This window comes from Hyperolius riggenbachi, chromosome 9, assembly GCF_040937935.1.
Source record: "Hyperolius riggenbachi isolate aHypRig1 chromosome 9, aHypRig1.pri, whole genome shotgun sequence".
NCBI lineage: Eukaryota > Metazoa > Chordata > Amphibia > Anura > Hyperoliidae > Hyperolius > Hyperolius riggenbachi.
In genome coordinates, this window is record NC_090654.1 from 62,733,119 (window position 1) to 62,758,859 (window position 25,741).

Sequence of the window (25,741 nt, forward strand, 5' to 3'; positions counted from 1 at the left end):
ATTCTATATGAACCCGCTGAACTCCCAGTGACAGCAATTTGCCAGCATCACATCACCGAGAGGCGACATGGCAGCATTCTTATTCACCCAACAATGGACTCTTGTCCACAGGAACCAGTCGTTGTAGATTTCATTGTCCAACCAGTGTTGAAAACATGAAGAGGCGTGTGTGTAACTTCTATTCAAAATCGATCAGAAAAATGACCGGGAATCAGAGTGGACCTGTCGGAAATAATCGATTAGACCCGTCTGATGGGAAATTGCATAGCTCATACAGCCTGTAATAATTAAGCTCTATTGTTAGTGTGGCAGTGTGGGGAATAAGCACTATACAAAAACATGGCTTGGCTATTACTGTGAAGCCTGTACTATTCAACTGGAGGGGTGGAGCAATGACAGGGCTGTGCATGAGCAAGCGGCTTCTGGAGGGCAGGGAAATAGACAACATGCTCATCCATCATCCAGAGTGCCAAGTTTCTCAGTGAAGTTGTGGGACACATGCAAAGTATAAAAATAGGTTTTAGTTGCACTCCTGGTAAATGTACAGCAGTGCAAATCTGCCAGAACGCTGGCAGACAAGAAAATGTCAACACGTAATTATGACCAACATTAGTCACAAGCTGTATCTGCAGCACACTATTGGCTTAAAAATGGACAGCCGTCCGGAACAGCTCTTGGCCACTGTCTGTCGCCATATTAAGAGATACACACAGTCTGTGACTTTATCAAGTCAGCTGAGGACGCTGCTGGTTTGTCCTCTTGCTCAGATACTGCTGACTATTAACCTTTTAGCAGCCACATAAAATAAACTTTGTGGCTGCAGGGCCGATTTGTTCCTGCCGCTGAGGAAGAGTGCCTTCTTCAGCCTGGCAGGCTATGCAGAGAAGCGTTTTTCTACTAACCTGTCCAGGCAGCTGGACCGGCTTCTCTTCATCCGCCCGCGGCAATGCAGTCCAGACCGTCTCCTGATCACGATAGGACAAGTGATCAGGGCTCAGAAGATAGTGTCAGCATTGCAACACCGCCCGGTGGTGGAAGAGGGGTGATGGAACCCTCTTCAGTCACTTCTTCCACCACCAGGTGGCGCTACAAACGTTAACACTATCTTCTGAGCCTCGATCACGTCTTATGTGATCAGAAGACGATGTCTGGATTGTACTGCTGCAGGTGGAGGAAGAAGAGTAGCTGGTCCAGCCACCCGTACAGGTAAATATAAAAACGCTTGTCTGCACTGCTCTTCATAGCTGCATTAGGCAGCAGACCGATCTTAGCCGATGCCCTTCTACGAGTTGTCTAAAACAAGTCAGGGGGACGCTGGCTGCTGGGGACTATGCGAAAATAAAGCCAGAAGTGCTGAACTCCCCATCTTCACCACCGCTGACTGGAGGGTAGAAAGGGCTGTTACAGCCAGGGCTGTGGAGTCGGAGTCGTGGAGTCGGGCAATTTTGGGTGCCTGGAGTCGGAGTCGGGGAAAAAATGCACCGACTCCGACTCCTAATGAGTTTGTAACTGTAATTATAATAGAAAATATGATAAAATGTTCTATTTCTCAGATAATAGTCATTAAAAATAATGTATATATACAGTAATAGCTGTGCTTAGTCCACAAAAATGAAATAAACCAGTCAAAATTAGTTACTTGTGCTGCTTCAATAAAGCAGTCCCCGTATTTTTAAGGTCAGATATACATATCTGATTGTGACTGTATATATGATGTGTACACAGGAATCTCTTATATATACTAAATAACATCTATGCTGTAAGAATAAAGCCTGATGTGTAGCTGTGTCACTAATAGAGATGGTCAACGAGATGGAAATAATTCTGCATTGATGCTGATTTATGCAAATGTATGCACTCCCTTTGCTGATGAAATCAAATAATGTGATATGTTATTAAAATTTGGTTTGGTGACTACAAATTAAAGGGTAACTGAAAACGGATGAAAAGTAAAGTTTTATACATACCTGGGGCTTCCTCCAGCCCCCTTCAGGCTAATCAGTCCCTCGCTGTCCTCCACCACCCGGATCTTCTGCTATGAGTCCTGGTAATTCAGCCAGTCAGCGCTGTCCGGCCGCATGCCGTTCCCACAGCCAGGAACATTCTGCACCTGCGCAATAGTGCTGCACAGGTGTAGTATGCTCCTGGCGGCGGAGTGTGTGCATGCGCACTATGCCTGACTGGATCAAGTACCTGGACTCATAGCAGAAGATCCAGGTGGTGGAGGAGGACATAGAGGGACTGATTATCCTGAAGGCGGCTGGAGGAAGCCCCAGGTATGTATAAAACTTTAATTTCATCTGTCTCAGGTTTACTTTGTTACACAGTAGTACTATAATCTACATATGCACTCCCCACAGAGCTGCAGGGAATCCACTGAGAATGCTGTGCACATTGAACACAGAGGTGTTGTCTGTTTACAATCTCCTCATTCCCCTGCAGAGTACCTGCACATCATTCTTACATGTACCCACACTTACAGTGCCTAGGGCCTGATAGATGTTCTTTGTTCCGGTTTGTACCTTTTACAAGTACTCTTACCAAGGACTAGTTTTAGTCTAAAGGGAATAAATATAGTAGTCTACATATCCTTCTCACTTCAGTTGTCTTGTAAAATTCCTAAGCGTTGGCAGTTAAGAGACGAATTTCATGTTACATACTTTTAATCAACAATATTGTAATATGCAAATTAGAGGAGTCGGAGTCGTGGAGTCGGAGGAATCCTAAACTGAGGTGTCGGAGTCGATGGATTTTTGGACCGACTCCACAGCCCTGGTTACAGCCACAGACCTCTCAGGGTGACGTCACATGACCCCCACAGTTGAAGACAATTACATGAGTACGGCGAGTAGGAATTCACAGCTTTAGTTTGGGACGGAGTTGATAGTTTATTTTAAAAATTGTGATTGTGCTTTTTTAAAAAAGGTCCAATTGATGTACAGACATGGTCTGTTCAGTGGAGATGGAGAGGTGGATAAGTAGGAGGTTCCCAATGGAGGGACAACAGTGATTGGGCCCAGTGGGTCATCAGTTTTGTGCCAGAGATGATCACAAATAACAGTCAGGGGCTACAAGAATCTTAGTGTCTGTATGGGAATTAGGGAACTGTTTATGTAGTTATATGCGTGTCAGGGCAGTTGACAATAAACGTGAGATGTACAATAGAAGAAGCTAAAATTGCCTTTATTTTTTCCAAACAGAGGTGACTAAAGTACAAATTTAGTCAAATTTAGGGGGGGGGGGGGGGGGAGAAGCAGTACAACAAAGGGTCAGGGTACAGGGAGAGGACTGGAGCACGGAAAAGGCACAGCTATCACTTATGTGACAAGTGGTGCTAAATGGTGGCTACAGTATGATGGGGGTCGGGGTGACACCTGGATAGCAATGAGAAATGGAAAAAGGAACCCGAGTTCCCACTGAATTATTCAGCGCCTGGTGCTGGTTACAGGTAGACGCAGCTGCCTCCTCTCACGTATATCAGATCACTTCCCCTGGAGGAGATAATTCTGTCATGCACATTCTGAGCAGATAAGAGGCTGAAGCGCGCTCCACCAATCAGAAGACAGGGAAAAGAGTGTTCACATATGCTGCTCTCTTATCACTCCTTCCAGACCCAGGAGAAGCTGGATGCAGAATCCACAGACTGCAAAAATGACAGGAAGTCATCTGCACATAGGAAATCATCTTCATCCAAGGATAAACCTTTATTAAAAAACTAACTTTTTATTTAGTAGATGTTGCTTTACTTTAATACACAGTATGTCCCTCAAAACTACCTCCATGATGTAAGGACACTAAATTGGGGTACAATAAAGCCTGTTATTTACAAAAGAACAATTTGTGAATTTGCCCAAAATTGACACTTGATTAGCGGAAAATGAATTATGGGAAAAGTCTCCCTAATAATAAAGCCCATTCCTGTCATTCACTGACAACTCCCAGTCTCACCGGCATCTGCTGCTGTCGTTTATATTAATCCAGCTCCCATGCAGAGTAATGACCTGTTGGAATGTCTTAGCTCTTCCCTGTTAAGAATGCTTGTCGCAGTCAAACATAAGATTTATTTCCTCTTGTCAGGGAGAACTGCCCAGCAGTTTGTCCTGCATTATTAATGAAAAAGAACTCAGGCAACTTCAAAGTAGGGCTAGTACTATATATACAGTCACGTGCTGTACATCATTATGCTTTATGTCATTTCAAAGCAATATCACAAGTGAAAATGGTATGGCAAAAATGACGGTGGACCGCCCATAGTGCAATGTATGCTGAGCTTGTATTTGCTCAAACATGACATGGCATAGAAACACAAAAATGAGGAGACACTGATAGCCCAATATAGTGTATTAGGCGCTTGGCTTACAGCACAGAGGTGCTTGGCTTAGAAATAGACCTGCTATTGTTCTATGCTCCTTCTATAGCGTGATGAAGCGGGATACACTTGTGAAGCGCAGAGCATTTTTGGAGTTTGTAAATAAATATTTTTGTTGAGCATTATCAACAGTATCTTGTATCTGCTTGGAGGAGGTAAGTCCACCACTGCCTCTATTTTTAACAATTTGTATCCTTCTGGCGCCTCTGTCCGCTTGTACATGACATAGGATTTAACTACACCTGCTTTTGAAATCAATAGGCTGTATTCGAATCACGTGCAGGAGAAGAAAAAAAAATGCTTCCGGTTGCTGTTTTTCAGATGCAAAATCGCCTCACCATGTGGAACCGGCACACCAGTGGAAAGCTGCCCTCAGGATACCAACGAATATGTCCAAGGCCATTTTAAAATCTATCTTTGTACAGTAAACTATTATTTCTCTCTTTTCACACTTGCTTTAATTTACCTGAAGACATCAACACTGCATGCATGGGTACATGGGCTTTTCAGCAACACATCAATGTTACAGATGCTGAAAAGCGGACACAAACTTCGCACAACTGGGTTAGTGGGCTCAGGCCCTTATCAGGAGGCATAGAGCATTTTTCAATGAGCTCTACGGGTACCAACAAATTTGTCCACATCTGTAGGACCCAGTGGAGGCGGTTAAACCGTAATCATTTAACAGCAGACAATATTTTTATGAATCCAGTCCAATTTTTCTGGATAGTTTATGACATCCTCACTGACTGACCCACATACCTCAGGAATTACATTTTCCATCCCAGACAAGTAAATTCTGTGATCTACAGCCAAGTTTAAAGGTGCAATTGGATCTGTTATGACAAGCACAGAAAAGTCCATCTGCAGAGAACTTTACAAGGATCGAGCCCTGAATGCGTCATCCCCAGTTAAAAACTCCAGTAATACAAGCATAGCCCAGAGGAGGACTGGGTCCCACTGGATTTTACCCATGTTTGAAGATGTTACGGAGGGCTGCCTGACTTTGAACCGCACTGGCATGATCTACAAAGGTCTTTACAAAAACAGTGGCATGTCTTGATGTTGGATGAAGTAAGACATGGTTGGGTCATTATCCAAGAAGCGAGAGAATGTTTCCAGAGAAGCAGGATTTTCACCAATCATAATGGATATAAAAGTTACAATATATGTGACAGTGTAAACTGTAATTTTAAACGAGTTGTCTACTTGATAACATGTCCGTTTGCCGATGTATATACAGCTACAATGAATTGTCGATTGAGTAAACACACAGGTGAGCACATCACCGAAATCCGAGATGCTGATTTGGAAAGCCCTTTGGGTAAACACTTCAACGACTGTCATAATGGTTCCCCTGATGGTTTGAAATTCAAAGACGTCATCAAACAATATCACCCCTTTCCTGGTGGGGATGTGGAAAACACTTTAAAAACAAGAGTAAAAGTGGATATACAAACCGGGAACCCTCATTCCAAAGGGATTAAACTCTGATCTTTAAAGGGAACCCGAGCCAAAGCTTGAGTTCAAAAACAGATATTTAGGGAAGTCTCCGGATTCTATTAAGCCAGACACAAATTACTGAGCCTCCAGCAACGTCCCGCAGCTCCTAGCAGCTTTCCGGCATCCGTGAATGGCTACCGGCATGTCAGGTGACACCGCTAGGAGCAACAGGACATCACTGGAAGCTTGGTGAGTATTTTATCCTGCAAGAGGGGGAATGTTTGTGCTCTTTCGGCAAGTTGCTCACACAACTGGCAAGCTCTTGTATCCGGCATCAGGCAATCCTCCAGGAGTGCCGGATACTGGTGACTTTGCTGTAATAGGCTTACCTCAGGAGTACCAAACACAAGGCTCCTTTTACTATAGATCAGTGTTTCTCAGTATTATTACAGCACGTACCCACTTTATGAAAGATGTTGTATTCCAAATTTTTCCGATTAAAAATTAGACAATAGAGGCAAGCTTCTTGATGCTCCAAAGGCTTTCCATGTCCTCATCGCTCCCACCTGTTCACCAGAACCCTTCTCTGTTGTGGAAGCTCTGCAGTCTGTGTACTAGCGCGGCCGTACTGCAGGGAAAAAGCCGTGCATGCGGAGGCTCGTGCTACAGAGCAGGCCTTACTCACACACAGACAAGCTGTTGGGACAAGAACATATCTGACAAGCTCTTGGTACCCTGCATGGTAACTGTGGTGTTGAGGATGCCCAGACACTTCCCCCTCAACTATGGCATACATTTTTTTATTTTTTTTATTACAGGTTCATGTTAAGGAACACCTGAATAGGGATAAATTACTGAATGAAGCCCATGTTGGGTTAGATTACCTTCTCCCATGGTGAAGTTCTGACCCAGTTCTGTATAATGCCTGAAGAAGAAACTTCAACTTCAAAAAGTTCCCCTGGGGGGTACTCCCCTCGGGAGGGGGAAACCTCAGGGTCCTAATGAGGCTTCCCACGCCATCCTCTGTCCTACGGGGGTCTCGCTGCAGTCCTCCGAACAGTGGCCCGACAGATCCGACAGCTTGTTTAATATTTACCTTTCCAGGCTCCAGGGGGGAGCTGTGGCGGCTCTCGGCTCAGAAATAGACAGATATACCCGATCTCAGTCGGGTTCGCTCTACTGCGCAGGCGCCAGTAGAGCAGACCCGATGGCGATCGGGTATTTCTGCCTATTTCGGAGCCGAGAGCCGCCACAGCGCCTGCACAGGAGCCGGGAAGGTAAATATTTACATTGCCGCTGTTCGGAGGGCTGCAGCGAGACCCCCGAGGGACGGAAAGTCTCATTGGGACCGGAGGATTCCCCCTCCCAAGGTGAGTACCCCCCAGGGGAACATTTTGATATTACAGGTTTTCTTTAACATTTTAATAGCTTGCAGCAAAACGATGCAGTTAGTCATATGTATTACCTGAATCAACATTTGTTGATTTGATGTCTGCATTACCTTCTCCCGAATTTCCAGATGCTGCTCATTGTCCTTGGGGTCCGTGCCATTCCTCTCATCTCCCCAGCCTCCCGGAAGTTCATCCGAGTGGCATAGAACTGCGCCTGCATGAGTTTTGAACTGCACATGCACAGCGAAAAAGAGCAGTCTTGGACAAGCACTTATGGTAATTTCACTGTGCACTTATGGTTCAGCAGTTCTGAACTGCGCAGGGTGAATTAGGGGAACGTCCGGAAAAGCATTTGATGAAGGGATCCAGTCAAATACTTAGACGACCATGTGCTGAGAATGGGAGGAGAACAGTGAGCAGACTTTGGATACTCGGGAGGTACTCTGGTTATTAAAGTTATTGGTGACTCATACCTGTAGCAGAGTTTAATACCCCTGTTGCCCAAATTATAGTGTGTCTGTCCTGCCTAAGAAGTGTATTATGTAAAACAAATCTGAGTAACCCTTGAAATCATGATCCTTTCCACTGTCACAGCTCACAAGTCAATGTGAAGCGTGCCAAGTCAGAGCTTGCACGTTATGACAAAGGGCTCCATTCACAATCATTACATCATACACTTGCAGTAAATTTTCAACCAAAATGAGACCATCTGGACATTGACAACATTTTTCACATGCGGAAAAAGTTTGCAAATATTGCTGAAAAATTTCTGCAAAAGTCAGTAATTTCCTGCAAAAAATCCAAATTCACAATGAAAAAGATGCGATTATTTCTGCCTTAACTACCGATTTTATATCCGCTACAACTACCTGGAGATATATTTCGCTTCCATTGACTGAAAAGAAGTCTGGAGCCTTGAGCGCTGTGTTTGCTGGACTTCAAACCATTTTGGGAGCAATTTTTATGCACGTTTCCCACCTGTTTATTTGTGTTTCCGCACTTTTTTTCCCGCAATATACCCGCATGCGGAAAACATGCAGGAAATTTTTATTGAAAGTGGAAAAATGCGGAAATTACTGCTGCCGGTAATTTAGCAGTAAAAAAAATCTAATGCTGCATGTGTCATTGAGAATAGAGCCCAACGTCTCAAGAGGACTGTGTTCCGATTAATAATCGGACGGTCGATAGAAAACAAAAACCCTAAACATTATTGATTGGTATTAGCAACAAAACTTCTATGCTTCCTTCTGATGGCTAAATATAAAAATCATGCTTTTAAAATTCATATTATGTAGTTGTCTAGACTAGAAAAGGTAAAAAAAGGACTCACTTATATCAAGTTCAACCGCTTCAGCCTCCGTGCATCACAACCCAGAGAGAAGAAAAGCCTCAAGGGCAGAAACAATCTCCTAGCAAGGATTCAGGTATCACCTTCCCACATCTAGCAGTGGTAGCTGTGGATGCCCTTCACGGTAAGGAAAACATCCAAGCTATTCCACATCTTACCACACTGCGAAGAACCCCTTTCTAAACAGCAGGCAAAACATCCTTTTCTCCATGCTTAGTTCATGTCCTCTTGTCCTTTGTACTGCCCTAGGGATAAAAAGCTCATCTGTCAAGCTTTTACATTGCCCTTGGATGTTTTATACCTGTTAATTAGGTCAGCTGTAAGCTCCGTTTGTTTCACCTTCCTCAGTGAGAGCATTCATCCCTTTGGTTAGTTTAGCATCCTGTTTATATACCACCACACCTACATTCCCTTCACACCTCATCTGTGTTTTCACTTCCGCCTCCCACCACTACTTAGTTCCCTTCACTTCTCCCAATGACTTCACCTGTGTTCCTTTCATGCCTCCCACCCACAACACCTGTATTCTCAACATACCTCCCACACACTACAGGTTTTACTTTCTTCACTACTCCAACCACACCTACCGTATATTCCGGCATATAAGACGACTGGGCGTATAAGACAACCCACCAACTTTTCCAGTTAAAATATAGAGTTTGGAATATACTCGCCGTATAAGATTACCCCTCTACCAAATGCACACCAAATTTAAAAAAATAAAATAAAAAAAAATCATATACTGGTGCTATGTATGAACAGATACTGGTGCTGTACTGTATGTGGTACTCAGTATATAACAGTATACAAAAGATTGACTGGTTGGATTGGTCAGCTCTACCTGTCTCCAAGCAGATTGGTCAGCTCTCCCTGTTTATCAGAGAGGTATGGAAGAATAGATTGTGCTGTGCCCATAAAACACACCTGTTTAACCCTTCTGGCCCACCTTGTATCCTATTTACCTCCTTCTCTGCCTCTCAGATCTCGCACATGTGCGCCTGTCGGTAACAGGATAGGGAGCATCACCCGGCATCAATGACACCCTGCGTATAAGGACGACCCCTGACTTTTCAGATGATTTTTAAGGGTTAAAAAGTAGTCTTATATGCCAGAATATACTGTATGTTCCCTTCACTCCCACCCACCACATCTATATTCACTTTGCTCCTCCCATCCATCACCTGTGTTCCCGTTTATTACCACGCACCTGACTGAGCACTTTCAACCTATATTTTCCAACATAATCGATGCATTCGACCAATTTCGGCCCGAAAGCAATCAAATTATCTATTGGGTAGACACGTGGCACCGATTTTTTAAATAGGTCAATCAGGCCATAAAATCACTAGATGTATGGCCACCTATACCCTCCAATAGATCTTCAATCACTCCATTCCATCCAGCAGCTACTCCACTGTGTTCTCCACAGCCCACCCCCTGCTTCCTGTCCCACATTATTCCCCCCCATCCCCTATATGTCTCAGGCCCCCTTACCCAATAGTAAAACCTCCTCCGCTTTCCCTAGTTTCCTGCCTTTCCAGGAGTCTTTCCTCCACAAACCTCTGCCACATTCCAAATTCAGAAACCCCTTTCTATACTCCAGTCCCCTTAACCTTTAGGCTGCTTTCACAGTGGGACGTTACAGGCGCACGTTAGAGCAGCCTGTAACGCAGCCCAACTCACAGTAATGAAAAATCAATGGGCTGTTCACAGTGCCCACGTTGCGTTACAGTGTAACGCTGAAAGTTCATAGAAAGTGCAGCATGCTGTGCTTTCTAGGTGGTTTTAACTGTGTTTAACTGTTTGCACATGCTCAGTAAGGGGAGAGACCATTGTTCCTAGCCACATGGCTAATTAATATTCACTGCACTGTAGTGTTGTCCAGATCATGAACAATTCGGATCTTTGATCCGGATCTTTTTTGTGATTCGAATCATCTGGATCACCACAATGAAGGATTCGGTTCACAGTGGATGTCTGGAAGAAACAGGAACTGCAGCTTCTGTGCACAAGCACAATCTTCCTGCTGCATCTCTCCCTTCCCCATTAGCACCCTCAATGTGCCCTCATTCTCCTGCACCTCTCACTCTGCTGCACCCCTGCATCCCTAGTAAAATGATTCAAAGATTTGGTTCAAAGAGCCTGATCTTTTCAATGATCCGATTCAAATCATTGAAAAGATCTGGACTTCCCAGGATAGCAGCAAGAGCCTCATAACGCAGCTCAATCTGACGTCCAACTTCAACACCACCATGCTATGCGTTAGGGGCACGTTATGCGACATTAACGTCCCCCAAAACGCAAAATCTTGGTGTAAAAGAGGCCTAAAGAACAACCAAGGTATCATGTGACATGATGAGATAGACATCTGTATGTATAGTGCCAAGCACACAAATAACTAGGCTATGTTCCTTTTTTTCCTTTCTCTGCTTGAAAGAGTTAAACATCAGGTATGCATCAGGTATGCAAGTGACCGTTTCTATCCGAGTTGGGACCAGGTCAGACCAGGGCTGTGGAGTCGGTACAAAAATCATCTGACTCAGACTCCTCAGTTTATTAAAAAAAAACAAAAAAAAAAAAAAAAACACTGGCACTGACTCCAACTCCAGGTACCCAAACTGGCCCCGACTCCAACTCCTTAGTCTAATTCTTACCAGGGTTGTGGATTTGGTACAAAAATCATCCAACTCCCAAATCAAACGTTTATGAAACCACCGACTCCAGGTACACAAAATAAATTGCTTCAACTCCTCGACGCCGACTCCACAGCCCTGGGTCAGACTACAGTATAACCCTCTCTGATACGTAATTACAGCCATAAAATACTTTCCTGTCAGTAAATGGCTCCCTGGAGCAGGGAAGAGATAAAAATGGTCAATATTTTATAGATTTGAGCTCTAGCATACTTCAATGAAGGTGTCATTGAGCAGAGACAACGAAATAGACTTAAAGGGGCACTATGGCGAAAAATTATGTTTTATAGCCACTGTACTATGCCTAGCTGTTTGTAGAGCATAGTAGCTTACATGTAGTGAGGCACAGGGGCTTTTTTTTTTTAAACACTGACATCACCTTGTATACATTATCAGTCACGTCGGCAGAAGTACCTTTCCGACGCCACTTAGCCTGTTCCATGTAGTTGTAGGGAGGCAACTTTCCCTGTTGCTGTAACTGACGTTACAGTTTTCCCCTCTCTGCAGCGCTGGAAGGTTTGTTCTAAATTTCAACTGCACGATCGTGCAGTTATAGTGATCCCCCATGAGCCGTAAAGAGTAGCAGCTTATGTGCTGTGAGGGGAGTGGAACGCACCCTCCCTCTTACGTGAGACGCAACTGCATGTGAGGAGGACTGTGGAGGAATGCATCATCATTACTGATGACGCTGCCCGGCAAGGACCCCTGTAGCTGAAGCTGGCATGTGCTGCGCAGACAGAGCGGCAGCTTGCAGAGCAGACACAAGCGCTGTAGCTGTGTCCTGCTAATTGTACAGTAGTTGTGATTGTTTTTTTTTGTAGTGAATTTTTTTTTTTACCCAATCGTTTTTTCAGTATTTTTTTTCTAAAGCAAATTGCAGGTAGTTATTCATTTTTTTTTTATTACTCTGGCTGAATAACTACCTGCAATTTGCTTTAGAAAAAAATACTGAAAAAACGATTGGGTAAAAAAAAAAATTCACCACAAAAAAAACAATCACAACTACTGTACAATTAGCAGGACACAGCTACAGCGCTTGTGTCTGCTCTGCAAGCTGCCGCTCTGTCTGCGCAGCACATGCCAGCTTCAGCTACAGGGGTCCTTGCCGGGCAGCGTCATCAGTAATGATGATGCATTCCTCCACAGTCCTCCTCACATGCAGTTGCGTCTCACGTAAGAGGGAGGGTGCGTTCCACTCCCCTCACAGCACATAAGCTGCTACTCTTTACGGCTCATGGGGGATCACTATAACTGCACGATTGTGCAGTTGAAATTTAGAACAAACCTTCCAGCGCTGCAGAGAGGGGAAAACTGTAACGTCAGTTACAGCAACAGGGAAAGTTGCCTCCCTACAACTACATGGAACAGGCTAAGTGGCGTCGGAAAGGTACTTCTGCCGACATGACTGATAATGTATACAAGGTGATGTCAGTGTTTAAAAAAAAAAGCCCCTGTGCCTCACTACATGTAAGCTACTATGCTCTACAAACAGCTAGGCATAGTACAGTGGCTATAAAACATAATTTTTCGCCATAGTGCCCCTTTAAAAACTAGATTTAAATATAAAATAAAACTGTGGGATATCTAAAAAAGGTCATTTTTAGGAGAAGGAGGATAGATACAATTGTTTTTCTCATCCGTTTATTTTTATTTTCAGCTCAGATGTCCTTTAACCTCCTTGGCCGTATGGACGAGCTCAGCTCGTCCATGACCGCCGGAGGGCGCCGCTCAGGCCCCGCTGGGCCGATTTTCATAATTTTTAAAAAAAAAAACACAAGTGCTTGCTGCGTGTTGGGGTCGCTCGCTGCCAATGCGCCGCTCGCCGCCGTGTAACACTCCGCCGCCGCCCCCCCCCCCCTCCCCCCTGCACGGCCTGGCCAATTAGTGCCAGGCAGCGCTAAGGGGTGGATCGGAACTCCGTCTGACGTCACGACGTGATCGTCGTCATGGCGGCGTGGGGGAAGCCCTAAAGGAAATCCAGTTCAGAATGGGATTTCCTCATGGGTAATAGCGCCGGCAGCAATCAGAGGGGTGGGAGGGATGCGGAAGGGAGGGGGGCATCATATAGCTAACGCTAGGCTAGCTACAGGATTAAAAAAAAAAAAAATTTTAAAAATAGTGCTGCGCATCCACCCTGGCGCAAACAATAGAACGCCAGAGTGGTTAAAGGCCACTTGAAGTGAGAGGGATATTGAGGCTGCCATATATATTTCCTTTAAACAATACCAGTTGCCTGGCAGTCTACCTGATCTTTCTGGCTCCAGCAGCATCTGAATCACACATCTGAAACAAGCATGCAGCTAATCCAGTCAGACTCCTCCATCCTAAGGTCCCAGCGCTGCCCCCCCCCCCCAAATATTGCAGTAACGCCTGCAATATTTACCTCCCTCGGCTCCAGCGCAGGGGCAGTAGCAGCTCTCCGATGAACCCAAGCAGAAATAGAGCCCGATCGGTTACACTCAACTGCGCAGGCGACTCGTGTGTAGTGGAGCGGACACAATCCGGCTTGGCTATTTCCGCCTGAGCCGAGGGCCACTACTGCACCTGTGCTGGAGTCGGGAAGGTAAATATTTACATGCCCGTCTTTCGGAGACCTCTAGTGCTGCAACCGTGGGACAGAGGACGACGGGGGAAGCCTCGATGGGATCCAGAAACTTCCCTCTCCCGAGGCAAGTACCCCCCGGGGGATGTTTTAGACCAGGGGTGCCCATTAGGTAGATCGAGGTACGCACTACATTTTCCATTCTGCATATAGCATTGTGCTCTTAAAATTGTACAATGGTAGATAATTTTGACTTGTTAATTTGTAAAGTAGCTCACAATCCGAAAAAGTGTGGGCACCCGCAAACTTTACAGATGCTCTTCAAGTCAGAAACATCTGACCTGTATGCTTGTTTAGGGTCTATGGTTAAAGGAATTAAAGAGAACCAGGGAGGAAGCACCCTCATGTATTTTACCATATATAGCAATGGGAACATGACAGTAAACACCTACCCTGCTCTTTGTTTAATTCTTCTCTGCTAAATCTGCTTGTTTTCAGCCCTGATAAGAATTCCCGACTGAGCATTCAGTCTGGCTTTGCCCGGAATGATTATAGCTGAGTCAGTCTTCTGTGATGTCTTTTCAAGCACCAGTCTGCCCCCTTGTGGCTCTGCTTTCCTGCTATTTATCCTCGAAGCAGCAAAGCAGAGCCACAAGGGGGCAGGCTTGGGCTTGAAAAGACATCACAGAAGACTAAAGGGGCTCATACACTGAGCCGATTAGCGGCCGATTTCAATCGATCTGACATGCTGGAAAATCTAGATTGATCTGTTTAGATTGCTTATCATTTTACATTGGACCTAATGGAAATCTGATGGCAAAAAATGCCCTGAAATCTATTGGAAATGTGTTCCTAGTAAAAAATGTTCCTAAACACATCAGATAGATCAGAAATCTATCTGAAGATCTATCTGCTGCTAATCTAACGAGTGTATTGCTGGGTACACACAGATTCTCTGTCCGATTTACTGTCAGATCGATTATTTCCAACATGTCCGATTGATTTCCAAGCATTTTCCGATCGATTTCCATTGACTGAAATAGGAAACCGATCAGAAAATGCTCGGAAATCAATCAGAAATCAGATTGAACATGTTGGAAATAATGGATCTGACAGTAAATTGGCCAGAAAATCTCATAGTGTGTACCCAGCATAAGGCTAGACCAGGTATGTCAAACTGGTCCTACGAGGGCCAAGGTCCTCACACATTTTTGACACAGCTCAATGGGTCTGAATCAGGAAAGGTGTGGTCCATCAGGTAGAACACATTCCTCTCTTTCTCAGTACATCCTAAACACTGGCAAGGATCTGGCCCTCCAGGCCTGAAATTCGACATAGCATTGTAGAAGGCGCTATTGCGTCCGGGGACGCGGATAATCAGCCGCGTTCACAGCCTGTCGGCCGGTGACGGCCAAACCGGAAGTGGCCGCCGGCGAGACCAGCCGCATCAGAGGGACACGGCGAGGGCACCGTTCAGCTGCAGAGGGGAGCCCCAGGTGAGTAAAAGACCACACTTACCTTCGGTAAGGTCTTTTCCAGTAGTCCAGGGGACAGCACCCCTCCTCTGAGACTTGTCTCCCCTCCCAATTCTGGACAGGAAGCTATTAAACAAACAAATTTGCATAATGGACAGCAGTACATGTATAAATACAAGCCACTTACAATGATCCTCAGTAATAACAAAGATGACCCGGACTCACCATACGATGCTTGCAAAATTTCTTCTTAATAGTTTCCCACATAGGGTGGGAAGTAGGGGTGCTGTCCCCTGGACTACTGGAAAAGACCTTACCGAAGGTAAGTGTGGTCTTTCCCAGAGCGTCCCTGGGACAGCACCCCTCCTCTGAGACGATAAACAAGATTCTCATTAGGGTGGGACTACTGCCTGTAGAACTTTTCTACCAAAGGCTAGATCACCACTTGATAATAAATTTAGTCTGTAATGTTTTACAAATGTGTTCTGGCTGGACCAGGTAGCCGCTCTACAAATCTGCTCGATGGAAGCTCCAGCCCTCTCTGCCCATGAGGTTGCGACACTTCTTGTAGAATGAGCTTTGACAGATGTTGGAAGGACCTTACCCTGTGATTGATATGCCATTAGAATAGCCTGTCTTATCCATCTAGCAATAGTTGGCTTTGATGCACGGAGCCCCCTATTCTTTCCAGCCAACAGGATGAACAAAGCATCTGTCTTCCTCCATGATTTAGACCTCTCCAAGTATTGAAGTAGACACCTTCTGACATCCAGACAATGAAGCTGTTTCTCTTTTTCATTAGACTGTTTCTCACAAAATGAAGGAAGAAATATCTCCTGAGTTCTGTGAAAAGTTGAAACTACTTTTGGAAGGAAGGCAATATCTGGCCTCAAAGTAACCTTGTCTTCTGAAATAATACAGTAGGGAGGCTTAATTGACAAAGCCTGTAACTCTCCTACCCTTCTTGCCGAAGTATTTGCAAGAAGAAATGCCATCTTCAAGGATAACAATTTTTCCGAAACTTGGTCAATTGGCTCAAAGGGAGGACCACACATAGCCTGTAAGACTGTTTAGATCCCAAGACGGGGTTCTCGGAACCAACACTGGACGTAACCTCTTAATTGCCTGAAAAAAACGAAGAATGAACTCCTCCTGGGCTAGTCTTTGTAGGAAAACACTGATTGCCGCTGTCTGAACTTTTAATGTACTAATACTCAGTCCCTTTTCAAACCCTACCTGCAGGAATTCTAAAACTGATGTCGATGAAAGAACATTCATAGATCTCTCCAAACACCAGCTATTATAGACTCGCCAGGCCTTCTGATAAATTACTCTTGTCACTTTCTTTCGACTTTGAATCAAGGTTTCCGAAAGACCATCTGAAAACCCCTTAGACTTCAAAATGTTCCACTCAGGTTCCATGCAGAGAGACGCATCTGCTGAAGATTTGGATGAAAAACTGGCCCCTGCTGCAATAGATCCGGACGTTGAGGTAAAAGCAACGGAGGACTGATCGATAACCTCTGTAATAGACTGAACCACGGTCTTTTCGGCCAAAATGGAACTATCAGAATTAATCGAGCCCTGTCTCGACAAATCTTGCTGAGAACCTTCGGGATCTGGGATAGAGGGGGAAAAGCATACATTAGTCTGACACTCCAATCTATCGAAAAGGCATCTAATCGCCCATGGCCTGTCCTGGGGCCATAGGGAACAAAAGAGTTGACACCTTGCGTTGCTCCTCCTTGCAAATAGATCCACTTCTGGATGTGCCCATGTCATGCAGATCTCCTGGAAAACCTCCGAGTTCAGGGCCCACTCGTCCTGCTTTAGAGCCGATCTGCTTAGGTAATCCGCAAGATAATTGTTTACACCCCTCAGATGCACTGCTCTGATGGATTTTAGATTTTTTTCCGCCCACAATAGGATCTTTGAGGTCTGAGACCATAAAAGATGACTTTTCGTTCCTCCTTGCCTGTTGATGTACGCCACTACACTGGCGTTGTCTGAACGTACTAGAACATGACAGTGGCTGATGTAATTGCAAAATTGAAGTAGGCCCATCCATACTGCCTGTAACTCTCTGCTGTTTGACGATCTTCCTTTCATCAAAGTGGACCACTGACCCTGTGCTGGTAGTGAGTCTATATGAGCCCCCCATCCCCAGGAGCTGGCGTCTGTTGTCATGATTTTTTCGACTGGAGAAAACCACGGTCGACCTTCGGACAGACGAACTGGATTCTGCCACCAGCTGAGAGCTGCCTTTACTCTGAAAGGAATTAGCAATCTTCTTTCTAAGGACGTCACCTTTCTGTTCCAATTCTTTAGGATCCAATTTTGCAGTATTCTTGAATGGAGTTGTCCCCACTGGACTGCAGGGAAGGAGGAGGTTAGAAGGCCTAGAACCGACATAGCCCTTCTTAGCGTAATGGCACCTGTGGTCTCTTCCTGAATGCTGATGGCAAACCTTAGGAACTGCTGAGACTGTAGCTCTATCGGGATGTGTAGATAGGCGTCCTTGAGATCGAATGATGCCAGGAAGCAATCCTTCTGTAACAGACTTATAACAGAGGTGATATTGTCCATCCTGAATCTTCGATATTTTACGGCCTTGTTCAACCCTTTCAGATTGAGGATGAAGCGGAACTCCCCCTGAGGCTTTTTTACAAGAAAGACCGGTGAATAATATCCCTGACCCCTCTGGCATGATGGGACCTCTCTGATAACTCTTTTTTGTAGTAACATAGTCACTTCGTTTTGTAATGCCATTGTTTGAATCTCTGTCTTTGGCCTTTGATTTACCCAGAACCTTAGAGGGGGGGGCATACTGAAATTCTATGGCATACCCTTCTAACACAATTTTCTGTAACCAGAGATTTTGAGGAAGAAGGAGCCACTGCTCGTAAAAATGGGCCAGTCTTCCCCCCACCGGGATCCTGACGTCATTGTTTATTTTGCTGGGAGGTATGGGCAAAATTTGATTTGGCTTTCTGAGGCCTACTTGGACCCCATCTCTTTCTCGATGAAGTCTTGGGGTCTTGTTCAGGTTTAGAGGAACGAATGGAGCGTTTGGGTGGAAAGGTCCTCCTTTTAACAGGAAAATTCTTTTTAGCATCAGCAGTTCTTTCCAAAGTCTGCTCTAACTTAGAGCCAAAAAGAAATTCCCCCTCACAGGGTAGACTACATAATTTAGAGCGGGAAGAGTTATCTCCCTGCCACGTCTTTACCCATATACCACGTCTAGCAGAATTTACTAAAGCCGTGGTCCTGGCTGTCAACTTCACCGTATCATCTGCTGCATCAGTGAGATAATTGGTGGAATTGAATAGTTTTGGAAAGTCCTTTAATATCTCCTCCCTAGGAACACCAGAAGCAATCTTGTCCTGTGTTTCCATCAACCAGTATTTCAGGGATCTACCCACTGCTGTCGAAGCTACTGCAGGTTTAAAAGTTAGTGATGAGGACTCCCATGCTCTTCTGAGGAGATTATCCGCTTTTTTGTCAATTGGATCCTTTAAGTTTCCAAAATTTTCGAACTGCAAATCTGTTTTCTTTGACACCCTGGAAAAAGATGGGTCAAGCTTGGGAGATGTACCCCAGAATTTCTGGTCCTCCGCACAAAACGGGTATCTACGATTTAATGACCGAGGCCAAAAGGCTCTCTTTTCAGGTTCATCCCACTCCTTCTTAATCATATTTTTTAGAGAAGAATGAACTGGGATAAAACTGGACTGGGGATCTGACAAACCTTCATACATCTGATCCAAGGGTGTCAAAGTCCTCTGTTCAACTGTAATACCCATAGCCGTATGCATATCAGATAACAGATTCTTCATTAGGTCCGGAGAAAAAGCAAATTTTTGCCCTTTGTCTGGCCTATCAGATGTATCCTCAGCGGAAATCTCTTCAAAGGAAGATATTTCACCCTCCTCCCCAGAATTTTCTGACTCCTCTGAATCCTCTCCCCTCTTTCTCTTAGGAACAGATAGGGAAGGTATAGGGACAGTGACATCAGGAATAGCCGAAGTGCCCTCCATAGGGGAAGTGCCCTCCAAAGGGGGGATGTCTTCCATAGGATCTGCTACAGCTGATGAGGATGATGCTATAGCAGAATCCTTAATTTCTTTTATGGCTGAAGACATCTCCGAGCGCATCCATCCCATTAAGTCTTTGAAAACTACTGGGGATTCATCCTTGACAATTTTATCTGTACAATACTGACATAATTTCTTAGATGAAGGAGCAGATGAGGATATGCGATTATTGCAGATAGCACATCGTCTTTCTTTGGAGGATGATGAGTGTTTACTCAGAGTGGACTGAGATGATTTATCCTTTTCCTTATCTTTGTCAGCTTTTGGAAGTTTAGGCTGAAATATATAGATAAGAAAAAAAACTATCAGTCCCCTCAGTGTAACTTAAACAGCATATTCCGCAGAAATAGCACAACAATGTCTCACCAGAGAGGGTTCAGAGCCAGTCCCTGCAGATTGCAGTGAGGAAAGGCCTGCGGCGTCCTCCATGATCCACCAAACAGCATTGAGTCATGGACAAACAACAGATCTTTTTTAAATCTTACCCTCCTCCTCAATTGCCAGCAGCTGCCTCTGTGTCCAGCAGCCAATCGCCGTAATGATCACCGCTGCGGGCCTGCAATCAGGCCTGATCATGTGACCAGTCATGTGGGACGCCTGCACATGACGTCATCGCGCTTCCGCCGGAACTTCCGGTTAGCGCTCTGCCGTCCATAAAACTTCCGCACTCCAAGGAGAAGCCTCCACCACGCTGGGCGCATAGCACACTGAGTCCCCTGCTCAGCCCGTCATTGCCTGCCCCACACGCTGCACCTGCCACCTGACATGGGAGCACAGAGACCCCTCCATCCGCTCCTGTCCGGGACAGGAAAAACAACTGAGGATCATTGTAAGTGGCTTGTATTTATACATGTACTGCTGTCCATTATGCAAATTTGTTTGTTTAATAGCTTCCTGTCCAGAATTGGGAGGGGAGACAAGTCTCAGAGGAGGGGTGCTGTCCCAGGGACGCTCTGGGAAAGTCATTTTTTTAAGTGACTTAAGTATTCCTTTAAAAAGGAAACTGAGCTGCAAGAGATATTGGGGCTGACATTTATTTCCTTTTACACAATGCAAATCCCCTGGCTGTCCAGCTGATCCTCTGCCTCTTACTTTTTGCCGTAGAACAAGCATGCAGATCAGGTGCTCTGACTGAAAGAGAGCCAAAGCTAAGGTTAAAGGATACTGCAGCCGAAAGGCTGCGGAAAGATAAAACCTGCAATGTGTAGGGAAAGAAAAGGACATACTCACCTCACCGCTCCCCGCCGTCGGGTCCCGCTCATTAGCCACAGCTCCCGGTACTGACCGACTCTTTTGACCCGGACATACTGCGCCGCGCATGCGCAGTATGTCCTGTAATCTTCGCTTCTGGCGCATCATGACGCCAGAAGTACGGACACTCTCCCGCCTCCTGCGTGTGCGCTCCAGCGGCTGCACAATAAAGCTAGCATGTGGAGCCGCTGGAGCGCACACGCAGGAGGCGGGGGAGTGTCCGTACTTCTGGCGATATGATGCGACGCCAGAAGCGAAGATTACAGGACATACTGCGCATGCGCGGCGCAGTATGTCCGGGTCAGGGGTCAGGAGAGTCGGCCAATACCGGGAGCTGAGGCTGACAAGCGGGACCCGACGGCAGGGAGCGAGGGGAGCGGTGAGTATGTCCTTTTCTTTCCCTACACATTGCAGGTTTTATCTCTCCGCAGCCTTTCGGCTGCAGTATCCTTTAAGAACCACATACTTACCTAAGGAGAGGGAAGCCTCTGGGTGACGACGAGAGACTGGAGGACGGAGTGGAAAGCCTCTATAGGATCCAGGCGCTTCCCTCTTCTTAGGTATGTCTTATTGTACCAGACTTTGCCTCGGGTACATTTGAAGTCTGACGCTACGGATTAGGGCTGAACGATTTTAGGTAAAGATTTAATTGCACGATTTTTGGCAGAAATCGCGATTTTGATTTTTTTTTTCCAAATCAAGCTTCACAAAAAACGCCCTCAGACTCAGTATAGGTAGGTAGCCAGCCAGGTATAGATGCCCCCAGTATAGGAAGTCAGGTGTAGGGGCATCAGTATAGGTATCCAGGCATAGGTGCCCCCACCCCCCAGGTGCAGCCAGGGATGGACTTCTGAGTAATTCTGAGTAGCAAGCACCTGGAGTCGGAGTCATTGATTTCATAAACTGAGGAGTCTGATGATTTTTGTACAAAATCCACAGCCCTGTTAAGTATTAGACTAAGGAGTTGGAGTCGAGGAGTCGGAGTCTGAGCCATTTTGTGTACCCGGAGTCGTGGTATTATAAACCAAAGAGTGGGAGTTGGGGGTCGGAAGATTTTTGTACCGACTCCACAGCCTTGGCCCCCAGTATAGGAAGTCAGGTGTAGGTGCTTCAGTATAGGTATCCAGGTATAGGTGCCCCCCAGTATAGGAAGTCAGGTGTAGGTACATCAGTATAGGTATCCAGGTATAGGTGCCCCCAGTATAGGAAGTCAGGTGTAGGTACATCAGTATAGGTATCCAGGTATAGGTGCCCCCAGTATAGGAAGTCAGGTGTAGGTACATCAGTATAGGTATCCAGGTATAGGTGCCCCCAGTATAGGAAGTCAGGTGTAGGTACATCAGTATAGGTAGCCAAGCATAGGTGCCCCAGTATAGGAAGTCAGGTGTAGGTGCTTCAGTATAGGTATCCAGGTATAGGTGCCCCCAGTATAGGAAGTCAGGTGTAGGTGCATCAGTATAGGTATCCAGGTATAGGTGCCCCCAGTATAGGAAGTCAGGTGTAGTTACATCAGTATAGGTATCCAGGCATAGGTGCCCCTAGTATAGGAAGTCAGGTGTAGTTACATCAGTATAGGTATCCAGGCATAGGTGCCCCCAGTATAGGAAGTCAGGTGTATGGGGCATCACTATAGGTAGCCAAGCATGGGTGCTCTCAGTATAGGAAGTCAGGTATAGGGGCATCAGTATAGGTAGCCAGGCATAGGTGCCCCCAGTATAGGTAGTCCGCTATAGACGAGCACTGTAATTACAGCACAGGAGATTTGGGCGCAGCCGGCGCCACAATAGGAATTACGGTTATAGCGCCGCACAAAAAGTAACTTCAGCACCACCAGAAGACAGAACAGAAGTTACATTTAAAACACTGTAATTCGGCGTCCAGCAAAAGCTGGAAGCCGAATTACATCATTCCCCCCTAGCCATGGCAGCCTGGAGGGGGAATAGTACTTAACGTCGCTGGGAACTCGTGCAGCAGCAGGATAAGCCATACCGGCTGTATCCTGTGCCCAAATCTCCCGGTGGACAATTCATATGTATGCGCTATAGGCAGGGCTGTGGAGTCGGTACAAAAATCTTCCGACTCCAACGCCTCAGTTTATGAAACCAACTCAGACTCCGGGTACCCAAAATGGCTCCGACTCCTCGACTGACTCCTTAGTCTAATACTTACCAGGGCTGTGGAGTTTGTACAAAATCATCTGACTCCTCAGTTTATGAAATCTCCAACTCCGGGTACCAAAAATTGCTCCGACTCCAACTCCACAGCCCTGGCTATAGGTGCCGTCAGTGGCATGTGCGGGCGGTGGCTGACTCACCAGCTTCACGCGTTCCAGCGCTGTCACTCTTCTCTCACTGCCTCTGCTCTGTTTGTAGTTAGAGCAGGACTACAACAAAATGGTCACAGACGTCCGCATTTGTGGACATCAGCAGCCATTTTCTTCTAGCGCTGAACTACAATCGGAGCAGTGGCCGAGAGAAGCGTGCGGGGTGGGGTTAGGGTGGGGGGGGGGGTTTAGGAAGCGGGGCAGCGAGACATACCTGATGCAACACAAGTTGGGAATGTGTGTCCTAAGCCTTTACTGGCCAACCTTGACTGACAGGCCTGCGGAGTCTGTCGCCCACCCAAATGAAGACATAGGAGGCGGAAGGAAGGAGAGAGTGAGTAGCTGGGAATGAGATCCGCTGAGCCGCCGCAAGCTGTGCATAGTGGGAGAATGGCTGCAGGACCTGCTTGTACTGCTGCACAGTGGGAGGGCACCAGGATATCTTAAAAAAAAAAAAAAAAAACACTGACAATTAGGAAATCTTTTTTTATGATCGCAATTTCGAGTTTTAAAATGATTTATCATTCAGGCCTACTACTGATGCCACGATCACCACCAGGACACCCAGGCAACTGGTATAGTTTAAAGGAAATAAACATGGCAGCCTCCATATGCCTTCAGGTTCCCTTTTAGCCATGTTCACATGCTAGATTGTTCTTGGACTGTGGTGGGTGGTCAGGGATGTGTCTGCAAAAAAAACCAAAAAAAAAAAAAAACTGGAATGCTGAGCCTACTGTTCCACATCCCATAGTCCCTTTAGCAACGTGTCCCAAGGAATTGTGTCCCTAATCCACATGACTTAGAGCCCACCTCTTCAGTAAACCCTTTCACCACAACCTCAGTCTCCTTCTTCCACTGGACATTGCTCCATGTGCTCTAGTTCCCCTTTTCTTAACGGTAGTCCATAATTCAGGCAGGGGGTCACACTTGTCTTTCAGTTTCCTACACTTTGCAGAAAACTGAAAGACAAGTGTGACCCCTGCCTTACAGCAGCTAATGTAATTTATAGAGAAAACTGACAAATTGCGCAAGATGTCAGTTTTTTTTCTGCATGCGAAATCTGCATTAAAGTGTGACCTTGCTTATTGATTAACATGAGTTCTCAGTTGAAGTCAGTTTTTCTGTGCAGAAAACGCGTATGAAAGCCGGTAAGTGTGACCCCTGCCTCACAGTTCCGTCTACCTCACAGTGATCTTTCCCCAAGGCCTTAAAGGGACCTGAGCAGTGGGTTTTTTTCCCTTTTTAAAAAACGAAGTGTGTGTGTGTGTGGGTGCGTGTGTGTGCACCATTACCTACAGGTTGCTGATCCTCTGGGCCCCAGCCCATACAACAAGCACCATCTTCTCAAGCTGGACACAGTTTCTGACAGTATCCAGGTTGGTCATATGCACACTGATGCATGCTGGGGGACGTAGTCCTGGGAGTTTCGTGTACAGCCCCACCTGTGCAGTAATGCGAAGTCACTTGTGCTTACTGCACAGGCCCAGCCACATCTAGGCACAGTACGGCTGCACTTGTGCTCGAATAGGTCCGTGGATCCAATTAGATTACCAACAAGCCCTTGTCAATCTTTGGAGTGTCCACGTTTGGCACCAGGGGAACAGAGGGCAGTAAAGAAAGCCTCATTAGGATCCAAGCTTCTAATCTAAACTATGCAATCGTGTAACCAAGCTTTGGCTCAGGTACACTTTAATCTCATCCACTTCAGTAGCACATTACACATGTGCTTCACTCACCCCCACCTCCTTATACATCAGTTCCCTTCAGGAACTCCTCCAATTGCCCTAGCCGCCCCCCCCGCCCATAGCTCCTCCTCCTCCACAACACCAAGCAGTTCCTCTTCCATGAGCCTCATTCTCCTCTCTCATACCCACCTTGACAGGCCTCAGTCTCCTTGCTCTCTGTCTTCATATGCCTGTCTCTTCCAGTAGCTCCATGTGCCTCAGTTCCCTCCCCCTCCAGTAGCACCGCCTCCTTCTGTCTGTCCTCCCCAGTAGCCCCTTCTTCTCGTGCCTCAGTCCTCTCCAGTAGGTCCTGTTACTTACCCCTCGCGAAGCCCCGCCTCCAACTGCAAGTCACCTCCCCCTCTAGTAGCCCCTCCTCCATGTGCCTCAGTCACCTCCATCACTCTGAGTTTCCTCAGTCACTGGCCTCCCCCGCGGCTCAGACAGCCCCTCATTGTCCTCCTCACCTGTATGACCTCCCCAGGCGCGGGTCCCGGTTGGGAATGGGGGGAGGGCGGTTGCCCGCGGGTTTCTCCTTCGGACCGGCTCCTCTCAACGCTCCGGCCCGCTTCACATCAACAACAAGATGGCGGCCAGCCGGGGAGGAGGTGGTTCCAGCTGCTGCTGTCATGGCAACGCGCGACTCTTCCGCCAATGGGGAGGCTGAACTAATCCCTGTCATTCCTTCAAGTGGACTTCCCACCTGTCAGTCGCGGCCTGTGGCCACGCCCACCATTGCCGCTGTCAGTCTCTGCGACCTTCTGTCTGCTCATTGGTTGAAGACGGAGACTGCGGGACGTTTCGTGCTGCCCCCACCTGGTGGCCACTTCCATTACTGCATGCGAAGGGAGGAATGTCAGCGGGATCAGACTCCCCCTGGTGGCCAATATCATCACTGCAAGTATGGAAGAGAATCTTGCATTCATTGTCAGTGGTGACTGATCAGTGTGCGTCAGACCCCCTCTGATGGTTGCTGCCATCAATGCAGGTGACGCGAGAAATGTCATGTCAGCCACCCACTGGCAGATTTTATTAGATCTACCAAACTAAATATACCAACAGTCAGTGTAGTCGTTCTAGTAAAGCAA

General features: G+C 46.3%; 1 protein-coding gene across 3 annotated transcripts in view; it reads right to left on the reverse strand.

Moving 5' to 3' along the window:
- Positions 1-25,315, reverse strand: part of IP6K1 (inositol hexakisphosphate kinase 1) — a 52,899-nt gene extending 27,584 nt beyond the window's left edge. The window contains exons 1-2 of one of the 3 annotated variants that reach the window (XM_068252926.1): positions 25,121-25,203; positions 23,144-23,371 (exon numbers count right to left, since the gene is read on the reverse strand). Coding sequence is in view for 1 of the 3 variants with exons in the window: in XM_068252924.1 (XP_068109025.1) it covers positions 24,804-24,840 (37 nt within the window). In the remaining 2 variants the exon portion in view is untranslated. Of the gene's footprint in view, positions 1-23,143; positions 23,372-24,803; positions 24,880-25,120 lie in introns of those variants that run through there. The other 2 variants (XM_068252925.1, XM_068252924.1) reach the window with 2 other exon arrangements.
- Between the last annotated feature and the right edge of the window lie 426 nt (positions 25,316-25,741).